The sequence below is a fragment of the Sinohyriopsis cumingii genome, chromosome 18 (genome assembly GCF_028554795.1).
Source record: "Sinohyriopsis cumingii isolate HCF-2022 chromosome 18, ASM2855479v2, whole genome shotgun sequence".
NCBI lineage: Eukaryota > Metazoa > Mollusca > Bivalvia > Unionida > Unionidae > Sinohyriopsis > Sinohyriopsis cumingii.
This window is the reverse complement of record NC_142978.1, coordinates 29,337,446-29,363,205: the sequence shown is the minus strand read 5'-3', so window position 1 is coordinate 29,363,205 and position 25,760 is coordinate 29,337,446. Positions and strand designations below refer to the sequence as shown.

The window sequence follows — 25,760 nt, the reverse complement described above, 5'->3', positions numbered from 1 at the left end:
TTGCCACCAATCGCTGTATCAAGGGGAGAACACTCTACACAACCACCACCTAAGTTGGCAGATAACTTTAGTTAGCTCTTTTTAGCTTAAAGTTTTATCTGGAAGGGCTGGATTTGCAAGATGGTAGTAGTTCTCCTAAGGTTTTATCATTTTGTAACGTATTTAAGGAAGAAAAGACTGAGTCTTTACTACTCTGCCAGGAATAATCTGCTCTAAAATGTAGCTACATATACATACACAATCTTATTAAAAGCAGATCAACACTGTCATATATGAAGATCTGACAGCGAAAAGTTTAGGGGTTATGTTCTGGTGAAATTATTACCATAATCAATAATTTTATCAGCCAATCAGATGAAGCCTTATATCTTGAAGTTTTGGAGACTAAGTAGTATAGCAGAATAGTATAAATGTGTACTGAATGATTTGATTTACTTTCAGATTTCTGAAAGCTGCATTTCCATTAGCTAATTCAAAGGTGATCCCTAAGTGGTTGCTGTCAGATCTTCACTAGGACAGTGAAGATCTGATTTTAATGAGATTGCATACATACAGTGCTAGGAACAATCAGCTCTGCAATATAGCTACATACATAATCAATCCACCTCAACACATACTTCCACAATAAAGATTGCTGATTTAGAAGATAGAATCATAAAGAAAAATCCTACTCAGTTTCTCTGCTACTCCAACAGGAGCTGGCTTCTCTACCACGTAGCTAAAGCAGACCATGAGGCGCAGGCATGGTGCATCCCCGCAGGCTGATCCTGGTGTACCATTCAGGGGAATTATGCTTGGAAACAGTCTGATGTCCATGGTTACATTTACAATAGGACGTGTTCTCAAAATTATTGCAACATCATTTTTGTATGCTCCAATGGCCAAATCTAGAGATGATGAACAAAATAATTAGAAAGATACATACACATTTAGCCATAAATTAGTTGCCACTTTCAAACATCTCACAGACTTGTATAATAATTTACATTGTTTGAAATGCTCATAATCCAAAAGATGATAGCAAAATTGCACATTTTTGTTCTTATTATGCAGAAAAGTGAAAGTGCATTAAAACTAGACATAGAAGCAACTGGAAATAACATAGTCCATACCTACCAATGGTTTTATGGTTGAAAAGGTGATCACTGTGTATGACAAAGGTAATCAACATATAATGAATTGAAAATGAGCTAATTAATAAATTATTTCATTAATTTATTTAATTAACATAGTACAATAATAAACAAGCAATGGTTATCGATGATAATACTCCTTGAAATTTTATTTTATCTGGTCATCAGGACTCTTAGTTTATTAATTACTTCAACAGGATTATTGCTTTATTAATTACTTCATTAGGACTATTGCTTTATTAATTACTTCATCAGGATATTGCTTTATTAATTACTTCATCAGGACTATTTCTTTATTAATTACTTCAACAGGACTATTGCTTTATTAATTACTTCAACAGGACTGTTGCTTTATTAATTACTTTATAAGGACTATTACTTTATTAATTACTTCATCAGGACTATTGCTTTATTAATTACTTCATCAGGACTATTACTTTGCTAGTTACTTTAGAAGGACTATTACTTTCTTATTTACTTTATAAGGACTATTAATTTACTAATTACTTTTTCAGGACTTACTGTTTTAACAATGCCAAAATTCCTCCTGTTTGTTTTACTTATTTCATTTTATTTTATTTCATTTTTAAAGAGTAAGGTTGAAATTCTATAATCAGATATTAATTCCATATTTTTTCATGTTCCTTTTTTCTTGATCAGCAATTCAGAATTGTGTTCTAAACTATAATAGTTACTTTGCCTGTGAATTACACTTGTTTAGATGTGATTTCAAAAGCAGATACTGTAGATTTTATTGGATATATTTGTAATAAGAATTGTAAATGACTTTGTAATACCTTGCTTAATAACGTCTAAACACTATGAAATTACCCTATCAGGATATTGTTTTTAAGAGGAATATATTTTTACTAATGTTTGAAATTCTCCCCATTCTTCCATTTGTTAGGCCACATATTTAGGAATTCATATTTTGTACATTGCAATCATATCATCTTTTCCAATTTAAAGTCATGTTTTTCATGTGACATGGCATGATTAGACAGGTATGCATTAAACTAGACATAGAAGCCATTGAAATGGCCACATATTTTCATTACTGACTCACTCTACACCCTCATCCCCATGACACTCACTCAAGATTTGAAAATGTCACTATCATCTGCTCATCTTCATAAAATATTATATTAGACCCATGGATAGAAAGACAAACTAACCCATGGATAAACAGACTGACTCACACATAGATTGACAGACTGAGTCACTGATAGACAGAATGACTAACTCATAGACAGACTGAACCATATAAAGACTGAATCATGGATAGACAGATTGGCTGACCCTATTCATAAACAGGCAAGCTGACTAACCTATGGATAGATAGACTAATGCAAGGACAGACAGAATAAGTCCTGGATACGGAGACTAGACAACCAAAGGATAGACAGACTGACTCACCCAAAGACAGATAGCCAGAATGACTGGCCGGTGGATTGACAGACTGACTGGCCCATCAATAGACAGACTAAATGAGTATTGGATAGAGACTGGACAACCCATGAATAGATAGATGGACTGACTAACCCATAGATAGACTGAGTCAGGAATAGACAAATTAACTGAGCCTTGGAAAGACTGACCCACAAATAGATAGGCCTACTGACCAACCCATGGATATATAGACTGACCCATGGATTGAAAGACTGAGTCTTGGGGAGACAGACTTGCCATCCAAAGGATAGAGAGAATGACCAACCCAAAGACAGACACACTGGCTGACTCATGATTAACAAGACTGACTGACCCATGGATAGACAGACTGATGACACACATAAGTAGACAGACTGACCCATGTATAGACAGACTGATGACACACATAAGTAGAAAGGCTGACTGAGTCAAGCACAGTGGGGACATACCTTAGTGGCCATCCATACCAGGCCAAACCAACAAGTACATGCTGCAAGCAATGGAGACCTATCATGAGTGGTCAGCCATACAGAACCAAATCAACATAGACCTGCTGCAAGCTGTGCAGACTTACAAACTACTGTAATGGGTTGGAAGTCTGATCAGGTCATCTACTTATGGCCATAATAAAGCAAATAAAATTGTAAAACATCTAATTTTAATAATTTGTATGTTATGATACTAAAATGGGACAAATATGTGGTTGTACTGAAGTATGGTTGTGTGGATGTACTGAAGTATGGTCGTTTGGATGTAATGAAGTATGGTTGTGTCAATGTAGTGAAGTATGGTTGTTTGGATGTACTGAAGTATGGTTGTGTGGATGTACTTAAGTGTGGTTGTGTGGATGTACTGAAGTATGGTTGTGTGGATGTACTTAAGTGTGGTTATTTGGATGTACTGAAGTATGGTTGTTTGGATGTACTGAATTGAGGTTGTGTGGATGTACTGAAGTATGGTTGTGTGGATGTACTTAAGTATGGTTGATTGGATGTACTGAAGTATGGTTGTGTGGATGTACTGAAGTATGGTTGTGTGGATGTAGTGAAGTATGGTTGTTTGGATGTACTGAAGTATAGTTGTGTGGATGTACTGAAGTGTGGTTGTGTGGATGTACTGAAGTGTGGTTGTGTCGATGTATTGAAGCATGGTTGTGTGGATGTACTGCAGTATGGTTGTGTGGATGTAGTGAAGTATGGTTGTTTGGATGTACTGAAGTATAGTTGTGTGGATGTACTGAAGTGTGGTTGTGTGGATGTACTGAAGTGTGGTTGTGTCGATGTATTGAAGCATGGTTGTGTGGATGTACTTAAGTATGGTTGCGTGGATGTAGTGAAGTATGGCTGTGTGGATGTACTGAAGTATGGTTACTATGATGTACTGAAGTATGGTTGTGTGGATGTACTGAAGTATAACTGTGTGGATGTACTGAAGTATGGTTGTGTGGATGTACTGAAGTATGGTTGTGATGATGTACTTAAGTATGGTTGTGTGGATGTACTGAAGCATGGTTGTGAGGATGTACTGAAGTATGGTTGTGAGGATGTACTTAAGTATGGTTGTGTGGATGTACTGAAGAATGGTTGTGAGGATGTATTTAAGTTGGTTTTGAGGATGTACTTAAGTGTGGTTGTGTGGATGTACTGAAGTATGGTTGTGAGGATGAACAGTTGGACAACAGCTTCTGCTATTACAATTCTGGCATAAAATAGCATATATTATAATAGGTCTCAATTACATTGCACAATAAGTTCATGACATTCCTGTTTTCTTGTAAAATGTGACATAACAAAACTGGTACATATATATTTAAGAAAAAAATGCAATTGTTTCACAATAATTTCTTAACATTAACTGAATTTAACAACATTATAGTGTGAAATAAATAAGACCCCTTGCTGAAAGCTAAATTTCACCTGTAAATCCATTTTTATCCACATCATATTCACCATTAATGTGCCAACCAAATGTCTGAATATTTGATCCAGGTATTTTTGATGTAATGACCCGACCTGTAATCAAATAATGAAGCACTACATTAATATAATTATGGAGACTTCATTAATATCATTATAATGATGTACAGTGGCAGTAGACAGATGAGAAGGATGTAATGACAAATGTAGGGAATTAGAAAAAAGTGTAAAAAGATGAAATGGAAATGGCTTTCATAATAATCATAATCATAATCGTAATCCATCTGCCTTGGATGCAAAGGTCATGGGTTCGATTCCCGGCCGAGTCAAACCAAAGACTTATAAAAATGGTACTGACAGCTGCCTTGCTTGGTGCTTAGCACTAAGAGGTTAGTGTTAGGACTGGTCAGCCTGGTGACAGGATAATGTGACTGAGTGGGACATCATGCTACATGTCTGTGGCATAATGCCCCAGTGCTAGGCATCACTAAAACTGACACACTGCAGACATTGTAGTGATATGACTGAAAAATTGTTAAAGCTACGTTTAAAAAAAAATCCAAATCCAAATCACTTCATTAATATCATAATGGAGGCTTGTACCGGTGGTAGAAAGAGGAGTAGGCTTAGAAAGAGGAAGATAATGAGAGACATTTGGAAATGGAAACGACTTTCATTACAACAGAATAAAGCTTATATCATGTTATCTCAACAGATAACTTTAAAACAAGTCATTACAAAATAATACTTTCTCCATCACTTACATAGCTCAACATCTGCATTTATCCCACTGGTTTGGATTCACACCAATGTCATCTTGATAACCCATAAAGTGCATGGATTCACACCAACACCATCTTGATAACACATAATATACATTGATTCACACCAATATCATCTTGGTAACTCACAAAATGAATGGACTCACACAAACACCATCCTGATAATTCATAAAATACATGGATTCACACCAACGCGATCTTGGAAATCCATAACATGCATGTATTCACACCAATGTCATCTTGATAACACATAATATACATGGATTCATACCAATGTCATCTTGTTAATTCATAATATACATGGATTTAAACCAATGTCATCTTGATAACTCATTACATGCATGGATTCACACCAACGCGATCTTGGTAATTCATAATATACATGGCTTCACACCAATATCATCTTGATAACTCATTTATCCCACTAGATCAGGATTCATAATATACATGGATTTACACCAATGTCATCTTGGTAATTTGTAATATACATGGATTCACACCAATGTCATCTTGATAACTCATCGACATATACATGGATTTATACCAATGTCATCTTGATAACTGATAATATACATTGATTTACACCAGTGTCATCTTGATAACTCATTATATACATGGATTCACACCAATGTTATCTTGATAACTCACCGTATACATGGATTTATACCAATGTCATCTTGATAACTGATAATATACATTGATTTACAAAAGTGTCATCTTGATAACTCACCATATACATGGATTTATGCCAATGTCATCTTGATAACACATCATATATATGGATTCACACCAATGTCATCTTGATAACTCATCATATACATGGATTTATACCAATGTCATCTTGATAATTCATCATTTACATGGATTTATACCAATGTCATCTTGATAACACATCATATATATGGATTCACACCAATGTCATCTTGATAACTCATCATATACATGGATTTATACCAATGTCATCTTGATAATTCATCATTTACATGGATTTATACCAATGTCATCTTGATAACTCACCATATACATGGATTCACACCAATGTCATCTTGATAACTCACCATATACATGGATTTATACCAATGTCATCTTGATAACTGATAATATACATTGATTTACACCAATGTCATCTTGATAACTCATAATATACATGTATTCACACCAATGTCATCTTGATAACTCATCATATACATGGATTCACACCAATGTCATCTTGAAAACTCATCATATACATGGATTCACACCAATGTCATCTTGATAACTCATCATATACATGGATTCACACCAATGTCATCTTGATAACTCATCAAATACATGGATTCATACCAATGTCATCTTGATAACTCATAATATACATGGATTCACACCAATGTTATCTTGATAACTCATCAAATACATGGATTCACACCAATGTCATCTTGATAACTCACCATATACATGGATTCACACCAATGTCATCTTGATAACTGATAATATATATTGATTTACACCAATGTCATCTTGATAACTCATAATATACATGTATTCACACCAATGTCATCTTGATAACTCATCATATACATGGATTCATACCAATGTCATCTTGATAACTCATAATATACATGTATTCACACCAATGTCATCTTGATAACTCATCATATACATGGATTCATACCAATGTCATCTTGATAACTCATAATATACATGTATTCATACCAATGTCATCTTGATAACCTTTAATTAACATGGATTCTCAAAATATCATCTCCATAACTCATAATATTCATTTATTCACACCAATGCCATCTTTGGTAAAACATAATATACATGGAGTTTCACAGATGCAATCTTGGTAACTTATAATATACATGGATTTACACCACTGTCATCTTTGTATATCATATTGTGCATGGATTCACGCCAATGTTCTCTTGACAACACATAATTTACATGGATTAATACCCATGAATGCTGATAATTCACAAACTACATGGATTAATACCCATGAATGCTGATAATTCACAAACTACATGGATTAATACCCATGAATGCTGATAATTCACAAACTACATGGATTAATACCCATGAATGCTGATAATTCACAAACTACATGGATTAATACCCATGAATGCTGATAATTCACAAACTACATGGATTAATACCCATGTTATGCTGATAATTCACAAACTACATGGATTAATACCCATGAATGCTGATAATTCACAAACTACATGGATTAATACCCATGAATGCTGATAATTCACAAACTACATGGATTAATACCAATGTTATGCTGATAATTCACAAACTACATGGATTAATACCCATGAATGCTGATAATTCACAAACTATGTGGATTAATACCCATGTTATGCTGATAATTCACAAACTACATGGATTAATACCCATGAATGCTGATAATTCACAAACTATGTGGATTAATACCAATGAATGCTATCTTGATAACTCACAAAGAGGATGCACAAAGTGCTACATGTTAGCAAACTGCTTGTACATTCTGTGAGTTTTATTTAATGAAATGAGTTTATTAGGTGCAGTAATTAGTGTTTTTCTTTCAATACACATGAGATTCTTGCATTAAGTTATTGTGACTTTTGATTGAGTATAGTATAACAATTGCTGGGGGTAGACTTGTCTGAAAGAGATTATTCTGTAGTATGTATTATTTTAGCAGCCAATTAAATGTGAAGAACTACTGACTAAATAAATACATTATGATTCTTTGCATGGCAGACACTGTATTTAAGGTCACATAAGACTTAGATATATATAATAATTGGACAGTATTTGTACACAAGACAGTATTTAAAAGCTATTTTAGGATACAAAAACCATCAAACAAGAGCTAATATCAGATGAAATGGGTAACAATTATAAATTAGGCTGTTTTAATGAAGTCAATGACTGAACATGAAATAAATGTTTGGGCACTTCAATGAGGTCAATGACTTAACATAAAATAAATGTTAGGCCACATTAATGAGGTCAGTGACTGAACACGAAATAAATGTTAGGCGACATCAATGAGGTCAGTGACTGAACACGAAATAAATGTTAGGCCACTTCAATTGGTGAGGTTTATGACTAAATATGAAATAAATGTAAGGACATTTGAATGAGGTCAATAACTGAATATTAATGTACATTATACTGAGGGGGTTTGAAGTGAGGAACTAGTGTATCAAATTCTTTTGTTTTGCTTCCAACTTGGCCTTTCAATTATGAAAGAAAGAAAGCTAAAGATAAGACAAGAAAAGGAGGAATTTACTCACACAATTTTATTTTCAAATGAAAATTACAATTTATAAAATGAAACTTAAATATAGATGAGGACAGAATGGTATAAATCTAAATGAAAATAATATATGGGATAGTGATTACAGAATGGTATAAATCTAAATGAAAACAATATATGGGATAGTGATTTCAGAATGGTATAAATCTAAATGAAAATAATATATGGGATAGTGATTTCAGAATGGTATAAATCTAAATGAAAATAATATATGGGATAGTGATTTCGGAATGGCATAAATCTAAATGAAAATAATATATGGGATAGTGATTTCAGAATGGCATAAATCTAAATGAAAATAATATATGGGATAGTGATTTCAGAATGGTATAAATCTAAATGAAAATAATATATGGGATAGTGATTTCAGAATGGTATAAATCTAAATGAAAATAATATATGGGATAGTGATTATAGAATAGTATTAATCTAAATTAAAACAAGATATGTGGAAGTAATTACCAGTTATTCTTTGTGAAAACACATCCTTAACACCATCTGTTCCCCCATTATAAATGTACACCGCACCTGTATACTCATCTTCATATGGTGCACCAATGGCCACATCTACATGAGAAAAGTGACAATAATTTACTTTGAATAACTGATTGATAACAATAAAAATATTTCTTAGATGTGACAGAAAAAAGAGATATGAATATGAACAAGAATTAGAGTTTGCAAAACATGTGTACCAACACTATTGTAGTGTTGTCACTAAACTATTTTAGGACACAATAACATATCACCACTATTGCAGTTTTGTTACTAAACTATTTTAGGACACAATACCACAATAACATATCACCACTATTGCAGTGTTGTCAATAAACTATTTTAGGATTCAATAGCACCACAACATCTACTACCACTACTGTAGTCTGAATGACATTCACCATTATATGGACTTGTATTTAAAATGTTGGTGATTCTAACAAAGAATTCCCATAATAATCTTCAATAAAACTAGGACAGATATCTTTCAAGACAATTTCATAACAGAGTTCTAATTTTTGAAAGATTTAGTTCTCTGCTCATCACCCAATTACAAACCAGAATACTGCTTTAAACTCCAACATGAGAAATGATTCATTACCTTGTTTCAATGTATGTTTAGACAGATGTGTTACTTTGGAGAAATCTGATTACATGAAAGAATGATTTTAATAATATCAATGGGTATAAAAGAATGATTTTAATAATATCAATGGGTATAAAAGAATGATTTTAATAATACCAATGGGTATAAAAGCTTAGGAAGATAGATTTTATTTTAATGTTATATTTTGGGAAGAAAATCCCATTGATTTTCAAATTTTGGTATATTAGTAATCAGTCATTTACATCCATAACAAGGGCCTATTCATTCAGAAATTTTGGCAATTCTTTCGTTATTTTTAACATTGATTGCTGCTGATAATAACTGAGTTTAAAATAAAAACTTTTTTATATTCAGTTAAGTGCAATGGGTTCATTTGACTGTCTTTATTCTTTGTAGTTGTTTGGGCTTGATAGCTTTAATCCTGACATTTTTTATTTACTGAATTACAGCTTTAATCCTGACACTATCTGTTTACTGAATTATAGATTTAATCCAGATGCTGTCTTTTTATGAAATAATATTTAATCCTGTTATTGTCTATTTACTTAATTAGAGGTTTAAAGTTAATACAGTGTACTGCCTATTTAGAGAACTACAGCTTTAATCCTGATACTATTTCTAAAAAATTACAGCATTAATCCTGATACTGTCTATTTAGTGAAATTACAGCTTTAATCCTCATACTGTCTATTTAGAGAAGTACAGCTTTTATCCTGATATTGTCCATTTACTGAATTACAGCTTTAATCCTGATACTGTCTATTTAGATAATTACAACTTTAATCCTAATACTGCTTATTTATTGAATTACAGCTTTAATCCTGATACTGTCCATTTACTGAATTACAGCTTTAATCCTTATACTGTCTTTTTACTGAATTACTGTCATCATTAACCACTCTAGTGGCCTAGTGGTTAGAGCAGTGGCCTTGGATGTGGGAGGTCATGGGTTTGATCCCTGGCTGAGTCATACCAAAGACTTACAAAAATGGTACTAGCAGCTGCCTCACTTGACGCTCAGCATTAACAGGTTAGTTTTTGGATTGGTTGGCCTGGGGTCAGGATAATGTGACTGGGTGGGACATGATGTTTCATGTCTGTGGCATGATGTCCCAGTGCTAGACATCACTATAAACTGCCACACTGAAAACATTGTAGTGATATGACTGAAAAAATGTTAAAGCTATGTTAAAACTCTAAGTCACACACACACACTGTCATCATTATTCTGTCAATCAAAACATTAAATTATGCACTGATTTTCTGTGATATTTAATGAAATATGCCTAAAATGTACATTCAAACTATTAAAAATGTAAATATCAGGAAAAATGTAGATGAAATAAAGTTTAAATTCAAATTATATACAAACTGGTATTTACTTCTAAATAAATGGAGAAAACTTTTTTAAAAAAGACAATTTATTCCTCTGATGTAAACAGTATTCATTGTCATTCAACTGTACATAATTTTAAGTTTGACATATGAACTTGATGTACACAGTCTTCATTGTCATTCAACTGTACATAATTTTGACTTCGACATATAAAGTTGAAAGATGAACTTTACAAAAAAATTAAATTTGCTTTGCATCTCAAAAGATTCTTTAAATATGACTTTCTTTACAATGTTTTCAATGTCCACCATAGAAACATCTTTTGCACCTTTCTAATACCTATACATGTACACATTTTTAACACCTATACCTTGAAAAATGTACATGTTTTACACGTGTAGTACTTTGAATTTTGAGAAAGTACATTATGGAAGCATATTTAACCAGTAAGAGTAAAAACATTTCCTTTCAACCTAATGAAAATTCGTTTTCATAATAATCAGAATATTGTTTTTCTGAAACGATTTTTTTGAAATAATATGTGTGTGTGATTTAGTCTTTTAATGTAGCTTTAAAATATGTTAAATCATATCGCTATGATGTCTGCAGTGTGGCTGTTTATAGTGATGTTTAGCATTGGGGCATCATGCTGCAGACATGTAGCATCATGTCCCACCCAGTCATATTATCCTGACACATGGCCATCCAGTCCTAAAACTAACCTCTTAATGCTGAGCACCAACAGAGGCAGCTGCTAGTACCATTATTGTAAGTCTTTGGTAGGACTCGGCCAGGGTTTGAATCCACTACCTCCCACATCCAAGGAGGATACTCTAACCACTTAGGCCACTTGAGCAGTTTGAAATAATGAAAATCTTTTTAATTTCAAAAATCTTTAAAAGTTTCTTTTTGAAATTCATTTAAAAATTTTCATTTTCCAGCTTTTACAGACCTTTGTACCCATCATGGTTAAGATCTCCTGCTGAGCTGATAGCTGTGCCAAATCTTGCATAGGCTGCAAGCTTCCGTAATGAGGGATCTGATGCAGCACCTGTCAGCACGACAACGGGTCCACAAATCTGAACAAGAAAAATTTGGAAATAAATAGAGTCTCACTCATGGCCAGTATTGATCAGCATCTTGCTGGGAACACTGTCCATCACAATCACTGTCAAAATGGACTGGTTTCATTTTTAGTCCTTTTACTCAATGCTATTCTTAAAATGTTCAAGATACAAACAAGCAAACAAATGTGAACAGCAAAACCATGGATCTACCATTACATAAAACATACTTCGGTCAGGGTCTGTTCTGTTATGTGTACAATTCTAATTAAACTATTTTGACCAAGATAACTTATGTGATTGTAAATATGGGTCAGCACTGTCCAAAGGATGGGTAAATGCTATATAAAAGTAACTAGAATTCAATGACCTCTCACAGAATAGTTTTGTGTTTATATGAATATCAATAAATTTGACTAGCTAGTGGAGGTAAAGTAGATACAATGACATTTCAACATTTCATCAAGACATAGTAGCTGAAAAGGCAGAAATTCAAATGAGGTACCATTGCTACATTTGTAGATACCATCTATATGCACTTATAAATTGAGTCCAATGTAAACTGCACAAAGACCTGTTATCACATAATGCACTTGCAGATCTGGGTCTATGCAGCTTGTTAGGAGTCATCACTAGAAAAAACACAGACCCTAATCTGCCTGGGCATTATGAGACAATAGATCAGTGTCTATGCTATTTGTTGATGGACTTGACTGGTATGTGAGTATAGATGATATATAGTGCTCTCTATTTATTAAAATGTTTATGAAAGCAATGAAAGTGATCCATGTTTTAAGTGAGGTAACCTCCTACTCTTGGACGTTGCAACAAGCCTGTATCATGATAATACATTAAAACACAATCATATAATAGCTGATGTCTGAAATTGTATTACAACTGGTTCACATCAACAAAATACTAAAGAAAAACAAATGTATAAAAAACAAAAACAAATTAAAGAATAAATTTGACCAATTCATTGTGATCCATTACCAGACATCTCTTGCATGACCATACCTATGATCCATGACTATATTTTACATAACCATGCATGTAATCCATGATTATATGTATCACATAACAATAAATATGATCCGTGACTATATGTGTTACATAACCATACATGTGATCCATGATGACAAATGTGGTTCATGACCATACATGTGATCTATGACTGTGTTACCTAACTATAAAGGGCTCCGGTTGGCTGAATGGTCTAAAATGCTCACCTTAACCAATCACTGCCATCTCACTTCTTTCCATGTGGGTCTGAGTTCTGGACTCTGCCAGTGTGAGAAACTAGCTTCCCATGGATTTGTTGTTCTTACCAGGGTTTCCTATATTCTTCGTCCATTGGCTGCCATATATACAATGGCAACAATAATATAACCAAACATGTCATCCATGACCATACATATGATCCATGGCTCTATGTGTTACATAACCAAACATGTCATCCATGACCATACATATGATCCATGGCTCTATGTGTTACATAACCAAACATGTCATCCATGACCATATATATGATCCATGACTAGATGTGTTACATAACCAAACATGTCATCCATGAATATACATATGATCCATGACTGGATGTATTACATAACCAAACATGTCATCCATGACCATACATATGATCCATGACTAGATGTGTTACATAACCAAACATGTGATCCATGACCAGACATATGATCCATGGCTCTATGTGTTACATAACCAAACATGTCATCCATGACCATACATATGATCCATGACTAGATGTGTTACATAACCAAACATGTCATCCATGACCATACAAATTATCCATGACTCTATGTGTTACATAACCAAACATGTCATCCATGACCATAATATGATCCATGACTAGATGCATTACATAACCACACATGTCATCCATGACCATACATATGATCCATGACTCTATGTGTTACATAACCAAACATGTGATCCATGACCAGACATATGATCCAGGACTATATGTGTTACATAACCACACATGTCATTCATGACCATACATATGATCCATGACTATATGTGTTACATAACCACACATGTGATCCATGACCATACCTGTGATCAGTTGCCATACATGTGTTACATGACTATATATGTGATCCATGACTGTTTTATGACCATACAAGTGATCCATGGCCATATATGTGTTACATAGCTACACATGTGATTCATGACCATACATGTTACATGACTATACATGTGATCAATCACCATACATGTGTTACATGTTTATACATGTGATCCATCAATGTTTTATGACCATACAAGTAATTCATGGCCATACACGAGTTTCATTACTATATGTGATAAATGGTCATACATGTGTTAAATAACCACACATGTGATCCATGACTATACATGTTACATCACCATACTTCTGATCAATTGCCATACATGTGTTACATGAAAATACATGTGATCCATGACTATACATGTTACATCACCATACTTGTGATCAATTGCCATACATGTGTTACATGACAATACATGTGATCCATGACTGTTATATGAAATACAAGTGATTTATCACCATACATGTTTTTCATTACTATACATGTGATCCATGACTATACATGTTACATGGCCATACATGTCAACCATGACTATGTATGTTACATGACCATATATATGTGATACATGGCTTTACACATGTTACACAACCCTACATGTGATCCATGACTATAAGTGCAACATGATCATACACATGTTATATAACCATACATGTTATCCATGGTCATATATATGTTACATGTGATCCATGATTAAACATGTAATCATGATTTTACATGTGTTACATGATCATACATGTGTTACATGGCCATATATGTGTTACCTGACCATACATGTGTTACATGACCATACATGTGATACATGACTATATATGTGCTTCATGAATACGTATGATCCATGAATATACATGCCACATGATGATACATGACTCTACAAGTGATCCATACTATACATGTTACATGACTATACATGTTACATTACCATACCCATGATCCATGACTGTACATGTGATACATTGCCACACCATCAAGGTGATCAATATATGTGATTCATGATTATACAGGTGTCACATGACCACACATGTGATCCATGACTATACATGTTTCATGACAATAAATGTGATCCATGACTATTTGTGTAATTCAGGACTAAATACATAATCCAAGACAATAAACATCATCCATGATTATATGTGTGATCCATTACTATACACATGATCCATAAATATACACGTGTTCTATGACTATAAATGTGCACATGATTATTTACTATACAAGTGATCCAAAAGTTCAAATAATATGCATGTGGTGCATGACTATACAAGTGTTTCATGACTATACATGTGCACAGTGACTATACATGTATTGCATGACTATACATGTAATCCAGGACTATACATGTGCTACAGGACCATACATGTGATATATGATGATACATGTGTTACATGACCATAGATGTGATCCACAAATGTACATGATCCATGATGGTACATTTGTTACATGACTATACTTGTGATCTATGGCTATACACATTATCTAGGGCTACACATTATCCATGACTATACACGTGTTAGATGACTATACTTGTGATCGGTGGCTACACACATACACCATGACTACACATTATCCATGACTATACATGTGTAACATGACTATATTTGTAATCTATGGCTATACACATAATCCATGACTACACATTATCCATGACTATACATGTGTTACATGACTATAATCATGATATGTGGCTACAAACATAATCCATGACTACACATGATCCATGACTATACATGTGTTACATGACTATACTTGTGATCTGTGGATACACACATAATCCATGACTACACATGATCTATGAATATACATGTGTTACATGAGTATATTTGTGATCTATGGATACACACATCATCCATGACTACACATTATCCATGACTATACATGATTCATGACTATTCATGTGTTACATGACTATACATGTGTTCCTTACTATACATGATCCATGAATATAAACATTATGCATTACTATACACATGACTATATATGTTATCTATGACTACAAATGTGATCCATGACAATACATGTGATCCATGATGATCAATCTGATCCATTGCTATACATATGATTTATGAATATAGATGTGTTCCATGCTTATCCATGTCTCATGAGAGACAGAAGTATACAGATGGGCTTTATAATGAGGAAGTACTGTATAAATGTGCAGCCAACGGTAAATAACAAAGACCTAGATCTACCCACTCATGATGAAGGTAACCTAGGACAATGAGGTCCGCTGCCATATTGAGCAAGAATAGTAGGCAAAGGATTTCTGTGCAGATAGAAGCCATCATGGTTCAGATTTTCAATGCCCGATACTGAAGGAGACAAGTTATGTCACTTGTGTATTGTACTCAATACCTAAGTGAACAAATTGTTGAGATCGTACTAGGTCAGAATTTTCCTTGTTGACAAGAAGCCCAGGTTGGTAAGCAGTGTAACAAGGATTATCATGTCATGTTTAGATATAACTCACCTGCTGTTAAAGCAGGATGTTGTCCAAGTAACTTGATGTTTCTGTCGCAGAAATGGTCCGGTGATGTGCCATTACTACTCAAGTAAAGACGATGATGTTAGTCCCAGTGGGATTGCCCTGAACTGGTATACAATGTGGGTGAATCACAGGAATGTTCTAAAAACTTTGTGAATAGGGACACGAAGGTATGTGTCTTTCAAGTCCACATAGATGGCAAAGTCTCCCTCTTGGATGACATTTAAAATGTGCCATGGTGTTTCCATTGAGAACTAAGGTACATGAGGTCATTAAGGTCAATGATCAGGCACAGAGTGCCATTTGCCTTTGGGACCAAGAAAATTCTGGAAGAAAACCCTGGAGAAATGTTGGGATGAACATCAGTACCCTCTTGGTGCTTTATCCACTTTGGTTACAGAATAAAAGCCGCGCTCTTTGCTTGGCCTTATGGCGGTCCTATAGGAAAGTACAAGCAGAGAGCAATGAGTTGGATTCTACCAACTGCAACTAGTACCTGCAATTACAGCATTGGCCAAAGTGTGTTGAAAGGCTTTGCTCAGCACTTGGGCCATTCTTGAGATGGATTCCAATACATGCCTTGATGTATTCAGAGTGGGAGAAAAAATCGATAGAGACAAAGTCCAAGAGTGAAGCCACAGAAACAATATTGCACTCTAACTGCTCAGTGTCATAAAAGGATATCTGATTCATACATATGGAGTGTGGTTTTGGTATCCCCAGAGTGTCGATGTCACTGTCAGCTGCTTGGGTATCAAAATGAAATACTTGTGTATGGCCAAGGTAGAACCACCAACAAACTGACGATGAAGGCAGGCTAGAATGTCAATAACTGCAGAAGTAATTATGTTGGACTCCATTGCATCATAGGATCAGCATATGCATTGACCTTGATCCAGGTTGTTGATGGAGTTGGAGGAGGAGGAGGGCAGAATTCCAGGGTTCAAAGGCAGAAAACATCCTCCATGGAGGTTCAAAAGGCTGAATTTTTCTGTGACATCCGATAATCTGGAACTGATGACATCACTAAGAACAAGCAACATCTTCTATGTTGCCTGAGGTGAGGCTGAAGTACCCTGTAATGCTTGAGACTTAGCTGCGAAACAGTGATGAGGTCTGCCACTCACTAAACTCAAAGAATGCCCTGAATCAGAAACCATGACTTCAATACAATCACTTAGTAAAGAAATCTCTTCTCATAGCAGAATATAGAGCGATTACAAATTGACATCTGTTGAAACTTGAGAACAAGCAACATCTTGAATACCTCTGTTTAAACATTAGGAACTAATCCTGGCATCGTACTGAATGAGTAATGAAGTGTTATGTCAGTTAGACTGGTCCCTGCACATGTCTGCAAAAGTTGGGTTCAACATACTAGAAGTCGGGTTGTTAGTGATTGAGTTTTGTAATATTGTTGATTTGACCCTTCATGATCCCTAGCATGTGACCCATGCAGTGGAAATAGGCCATTGGAAATATGTGGCCCATGCAGTGGAAACAGGCCATTATGTGGCCCATGCTAGTCACAGTGGAAATAGGCCATTATGTGTCCCATGATAGTCATAGTGGAATTAGGCCATTATGTACTGAGGATATTATCAGGATCATCAGGTTATGATGGGTTATGGGATGTTAGATGCACGTAACTGGTCCATATGTCTTCTGAGCGAGAGGGAACATGGCTGATTGTGTAGCTCTTTCCCTTGCTGGTCCTTAATAGGAATATAGGCAAACCACAAGAAGGCAAGGTAGATAGTAGTCACCAATAATTCTATTGTGATGGCTTGTATGCTGGACTGTTTTTGAAGTGTGTCTATGTCCTGCATGTCATGGCTGAAGGGTAAGGATTGACTTATCTCCTTTGTCCACCAGAAATTCTCACACTGAGGAAAGGTCAGCATGCAGACTGGCGATGTCTTCATCCCCAGCTGCACATTTTTGTGCTTTGCCCAAAGTTCTAATGTGTAAGACAAATAGAGTAAGATGTATGAAACTGTAGCCCTGCACCTGTCTTTAGAATGCAATATCAGTGGAGAGATAAATGTTAAAAGAAACTGATAACAGACAGTCTAATAAAGCAATGAAGCACACAGGTAAAATATAATGAAAATACCACCTGTTAGGAAAAGAAGTACAAACCTGTGGGCCTGCACATGTGATGTTTGAATACAGAGTGGGCACAGAGCTATACCAAATGATGGTTACCTGGAAAAAAGTGATAGCAGATGATCTCAGTTGCAATACTACTTGTAGGGAAGGTAAAGGACAGCATTTACAGGTAGAAGACATGAAGCATGTTATTCCAAGGCTAAGGATGCCATGGTAAAGGAAACTTACAACAAACAATGATGACATTTTACATATATAAAGAGTTTCTTAAGGGCAAAAAGACATAAATGCATATCAATATTGTTGCCCGAACCTATCTTGTGAAGTTGTATAGGCTAGCTGTGCAAGTTTCTAAGTGCTCAGTAAATATGATGGAATGTTTATGCAGATAAACATCACTCAAACCTATGGAAACATGCACAAAGAAGATACAACTGAGTAAACTAAGTATAGAAAACGTGCATATACCAGAGCAGAAGAAAGACAGAAATGTGCACAAGTATCTATATTAATGACAAAATCTTTTACCTTAAAGAGAACTAAAGCACCATTATGATACTTGCAAAGAAGGTGCGATAATATCCATTATGTGGCAATTTGCTGTAGGGAAAAAGGCCCACAGTCCACGTTTTTATTTTTTTGGCATGAGAAAAAATCATTAAAGTTGGCATCTGCATGCTATGAATGCACTGGAATGGAAACTCACTGATATGTACCCATTCGTAATGGAATTTCACATATATTAGAAGGTTTTATAAGTGCTACAGACTTGCACATACAACATAATTACAGCCTGAACTGAATATGAAGTTGCCTAGGCTCCCCATGCAAGTACCTAAATGTGTGATGATGACAAAGTTTTAGCAAATTATAAAGACAGAGCTTTGTTGGCATAGGAAAAACAAAGTTGGAAATACAGATGTGAAACTCCTCCAACTTGTGATCCTGTATCTCCCATGTAGATTCTGACATCCGCAAGGTCTCTCATGACAAGAGCATGCTTCTTGGCATGAGCAGAAGTAGTAACTGAGGGGTTGAGGCATTATGCTGCCAATCCTTATACTTAAGAGGAGATCACTCTACCCAAAGACCATTTAGGTCTCCAGACAACTTTTATCTCCCTTTACCTAAGAGTAGTATCTGGGCGGGCTGGATTTGTGAGGTAGTAGTAATTCTCTTAAGGTATTATGATTGGGAAATGTATTTAAAGAAGACATTTTATTCTAGCAGAGTAGGAGTTGACTTACAAGTGCAAAGTACAAACATTTTTTGTTAAAATCTAGGGTTAATGTTGGAAACTCTAGATGTTTGCAGAGCACAAAAATATGTAAATTAAAATATTTTTTACATTTTCATGCCTCTATTCCCATTTAGATATGGTATGCACTGCATCTATTCATGGCAGTATTCATTACAAAATACTGCCTCTACAATTATTTGGAATTTAATAATTTGAAAATATTACATGTAAATTAAACACTACCTGCATGGTGAAGTGTCCATGAATGTTGTTTACTGTGGGTAAGTATATTTTCATGCAAGCCATAACAACCTGTATTTGTATTAATATTTGTGCTTGCTATATAACCACTGTCTTTGATGCAATAACAATTTTGGTTGTATTTTCATTTTCCAAATGTTAGATTTAATACCCAATGTTTCCCATGTTTTCTGCATGTGCACATGGCCCTATAAGCGCTTGGCTTGTATAGGCATAACTCAGTTTATTTTCAAGTTGACAATCTGTTTGATCAAGCTGAGAATTTACTACACGTACTTGTTCAGTGCCAAGTAAAGTTCTACAATATCCAGTTAATGTTTGTTTTCCTATGTGACAATCCTCTGATCAAGCCAGGACTTGGATACGTTCAGCCTGTGCTCAATCTCCACATATGGACACATATGTCAGTGAAGCCAAAGAAATGGAGTCAAATGATATTAATGACAAGACAATGACAATTTAACAATGACTAGTGGATGAAAATTTACTGACTAGTGGATGACAATTTACTGACTAGTTGATGACAATTTAAAATGACTAGTGGATGACAATTTACAATGACTAGATGATGACAATTTACTGACTAGATGATGACAATTTACTGACTAGATGATGACAATTTACTGACTAGTTGATGACAATTTACTGACTAGTTGATGACAATTTAAAATGACTAGTGGATGACAATTTACAATGACTAGATGATGACAATTTACAATGACTAGATGATGACAATTTGCTGACTAGTGGATGACAATTTACCGACTAGTTGATGACAATTTACTGACTAGTGGATGACAATTTACTGACTAGTTGATGACAATTTAAAATGACTAGTTGATGACAATTTAAAATGACTAGATGATGACAATTTACAATGACTAGTTGAAGGAGGGTTTCAGACCATGATCAATAAGGATGGATTCTAGGACTTTTTACCAGATGACAGTAGATTTGGTATAGTATATTGTGAATTATAAAAAATGTAGACTGAACTTCATTTTTTATTTGTCAGATGTGTGGAATTAACAAATTATGGGATATTGTGAATTGGATCACTCAGAACTATTTTTATAATGGAATATGTCCTGTAATTGAATTGATGGATTTATCAAACAATTAGATTTCAAATATCAAGCATCATGTATTTTAACAGATTTAATTAGAACAAATTGTATTATGTCAATTTACTTGTGACATATTCCACCCAATAAGATAACTGGTTCTCCTCTCTCTCTCTCTCGGCCTGTGTATTTTTCCAAAGTGCAACTCTAATAGGTCTTTGAAGTGCTAAAAGTGGGTGGGGTGTAGTGACTTGTAGTTGAGTCAACTTAAAATCGAGTATATATATTATCCATCAGAAGGGAACATCAGAGGACACTCCGCACCAACTAGTCATTTAAGTAACTAGGACCTTAATGAGCCATTATTACACCCATCACCCTGCAAAAGGTTAAAGATGAAGAAGCTAGGCCAAATGGAAGAACCTGAACAGAAGATCTATTGTCCCAAACAAAATCACAGAAACGACCTGTGTCCAGAGGGGAAAACCATAAAGTGGCTTTTGCTGTGATCCTGCAAGTCCTTAAACATCTTCAAGGCTGGATTCCTCCTGAGATTAAGAGATCACCATAGATACTGAGACCGTATGTTTCAATACCTTGGCCGTAGCCTCTAACAGTCCCCTCAAGGCTGCTGGAAACAAAGATTCCCCCTTCAACAAATTGAAGGATGCTGTGTAAGGCTACAGAAACTTTTGTCTTTGCCTTCAGTTCCTATGCCTTCAGAGCCATAAAAGGGGATGGCATCATGTACCTGCCAAAATTCCCACATGGGAGAGAGAGCTGAATGCAAAGTCTGGGTCTTATGGGGCCAAGAGGCCAAGCAAACAAATGGATTCTGTACCTATTGGATGAGTCCTTGAGTGAAAGCACAGAAGAGGGGACAGGATGCCTGGCCACTCTTGGGCCTTCAAATGCCTTCTGAGTCAGCTGCATCACCACTGCCAAGTGAGGGAGCAACACCAGGTTTGCCTTCAGCTGTGCCCAAGAGAGCCTCTCTAAACTGGAGACGTCTGGCAAGTCCCAAACTTTGTCCACAACAACAAATAGGGCAACCATTGTGCATACACATGCCATGGATACAAACAGGCATCTGACACTACCCTTTTATTCTTACATTTGCCTATACTTTGAGGCATTATTAACTGCTGAAAGGAAATATATAAATACAACAATGAACCAGAACAACAAAAGGGTAGAAGATACATGAAAATAGCCCATGTACTGAGAAGAAAAAACAAATAATGTCCTTGGACTGAGAAACAATATGCAGTTAGAGTAGGTATTTGAATTATGGCCATTAAAACTTATTTTTCTGTGTTCCCTCGTTTTATAGACACTATTAAGCATTTATAATTATCAATATGAAATTTTTAATTCTCCAAGTAAAAAATATTAATATGTCCATTATTTGTTTCTTCGTGCTTGTTTAGGTTGCAATCTCTTTTGGACATTTGAAATTTGCAATTATTTTAGTTATGATACCTCAGGAATTAATTTTTATTCCTTCACAAAAATTTAACAATTTAGAGCAATTTTTGATTTAAGTACAATATCTTCTGTAATGAATTATATTTTATCTGCATGTACAGCATCAGCCAAGATTCTAAAAATGTTACATCCACCAAAAGATGTGCATACAGTTTATTAATGTCATTCACAGTTCTAAAGCAATTAAAACATCTGGTGTAATAAAAATAATATGGTCTTAAAAGATGGCATGCGTGTATCGCCCTTCAGGAATTATTTGTTTTGTTAACCACACATACTTCAACCAAAAACGTTTAAGTTAAAACATTTAGTGGAAAATATAAAATTACTTTAGTGTCATGAAAATCAAAACAGGTTATCTGCGAATACATCAAAATATGTCCATGTCCAGTGGCTTTTATACAATGGTACCAGGTTTTCACAAAGTCACTGGTTCCAAAATGTTCAAAAACAATCATCACAAATATCAACATTGCTTAATTGGCATGAAAAATCTAATTAGGTTACCGACATATACATGCAAAACGATGCAGAACAAATTTCATTTGTCAGTGTCAAATGGTTTTTATACAATGATGCTAATGGGGCTTTGCACCAAATATTTTTAGTTTAATCCTAAAATGATTTCAATTTAAAAATAATTGGAACAATTTTAGTAGCAAAATAAATCTAATAAAGTAATCTAGATATGCCCATCAAATTTGTCTTCATCAGGTACTTCTTGCATCATAATGAGCACAAGACAGACAGATGGGTGCAACCACAACATGGCACTGCTTGCAAGAGGTTTATAAAAGTCATGATACAGTTTCTAACCTTTTCTGTTGTGACACGATACACATATACACGTCCTGTCTCAGGAGCAACAACTCTTTTCTTCACAAAGTCAGAGTAGAATGGAGCTCCAACAAACAATTCATCCATCCCTTTGTTGTCAACATTGATCCCTTCAACAATGTATCCAAACTTAGAGCCACTCTGGGGTTGGTCAATGGGTATGACAGTAATATCACCATCACACTGCATTTAGAAAAAAAAATTCAGTGTAATTTGTCTATTAAATTATCATATCCTTATGCCATCTACATTAAACTGGTCAAACAAATCAAAATTTTACTGTTATTATGGCATCTACATTAAACCGGCCGAAAAAGTCAAAATTTTACTGTTATTATGCCATCTACATTAAACTGGTCGAAAACAAATCAAAATTGTACTGTTATAATGCCATCTACAGTAAACTGGTCAAACAAATAAAAATTTTACTGTTATTATGCCATGTACACTAAACTGGTCAAACAAATAAAAATTTTACTGTTATTATGCCATCTACATTAAACTGGTCGAACAAATCCAAATTGTACTGTTATTATGCCATCTACACTAAACTGGTCAAAACAATCAAAATTTTACTGTTATTATGCCATCTACATTAAACCATCAGAACAAATGAAAATGTTACTGTTATTATGCCATCTACATTAAGCTGGTCAAATAAATCAAAATTGTACCGTTATTATGCCATCTATAGTAAACTGGTCAAACAAATAAAATGTTTACTGTTATTATGCCATCTACATTAAACTGGTCAAACAAATAAAATTTGTAATGTTATTATGCCATCTACAGTAAACTGGTCGAAAACAAATAAAAATTTTACTGTTATTATGCCATCTACATAAAAATGGTCAAACAAATCAAAATTTTACTGTTATTATGCCATCTACATTAAACTGGTCAAACAAATCAAAATTGTACTGTTATTATGCCATCTACACTAAACTGGTCAAACAAATCAAAATTTTAATGTTATTATGCCATCTACAGTAAACTGGTCGAAAACAAATCAAAATTTTACTGTTATTATGCCGTCTACATAAAAATGGTCAAACAAATAAAAATTTTACTGTTATTATGCCATCTACAGTAAACTGGTCAAACAAATAAAATTTTTACTGTTTTTATGCCATCTACATTAAACTGGTCGAACAAATCAAAATTGTACTGTTATTATGCCGTCTACATAAAGCTGGTCAAATAAATCAAAATTTTACTGTTATCATGCCATCTACAGTAAACTTATTCAGTTCAAGACATGGATATTACAAACCATGACCCAGTGCTTACAAACATTTTCTTCAAGAGCACATTTTTCAAATTGCAGATTTGCCAACTAAATGAAAATTGAATCTGGGACAGAATTTCACACGGCAGTTAAAAGATGAAGAACGACATCTAAAGTATCATCTATTGAACTGGACCGAATGAGAGTGGACTTAACATTTAAACTTTTTCATAGGCCAATGTTCATTGTCCAAATTATTTTTTTAATTATATTAAAATATTTATCCATTAAATAACTACTTAATAAATAATAAACTGAACACAGAGCAAATCAAACACATTTCAAATCAATGTCACAATGGCAGCTGTTGATACTTGAAATGAAGAGAGTCTGTCCATGGAAAAAAGGTAAAACTTGCTACATAGGTGGCTCTGTATGCAGGTTCACCATTCAAACTTTTGTTAACATTTACAATGCATTGAATATCATTATTATTATTATTATTATTATTATTATTATTAAGAAGATTGTTTTATGTGCACTATTCAGCAAATCATAAAATACATATATATGTTGTTTTCTCCCCAATTTTTGTTCACACAGTATTATGGTATCCTGCTCACTTTAATCCAGCCTATAATGAAACCATCACCAACTTAAAATAATCTCTGATGTTAACTTATTTTGTGTACCATGTCACAATATCTAGATTAGTCAGTCTTGCTGAGATGAAAAGACAGTCAGCTTATGTTCAAAATGATGAGAAGGGAATCAAAATAAGCAATATTTGGCAATTCTTTGTAACCTATGAACCAAAACTTTGCCTACCTTTTAGTTTTGAATATTAAATGACCCCTGATGAAAATGGCTGTAACTTGTATCTGATCTCAAAGACTAAAGTTTTCATC

General features: G+C 34.4%; 1 protein-coding gene across 2 annotated transcripts in view; it reads right to left on the bottom strand.

The window, feature by feature from the left end:
- The window catches only part of LOC149776298 (integrin alpha-V-like), a 236,831-nt gene that overhangs the window by 46,277 nt on the left and 164,794 nt on the right, over positions 1-25,760 (bottom strand). For both annotated transcript variants that reach the window (XM_089942762.1, XM_089942763.1), the window contains exons 10-14: positions 23,604-23,807; positions 11,942-12,068; positions 9,014-9,118; positions 4,478-4,573; positions 672-887 (exon numbers count right to left, since the gene is read on the bottom strand). In XM_089942762.1, coding sequence (XP_089798888.1) covers positions 672-887; positions 4,478-4,573; positions 9,014-9,118; positions 11,942-12,068; positions 23,604-23,807 — 748 coding nt within the window. The remainder of the gene's footprint in view (positions 1-671; positions 888-4,477; positions 4,574-9,013; positions 9,119-11,941; positions 12,069-23,603; positions 23,808-25,760) is intronic.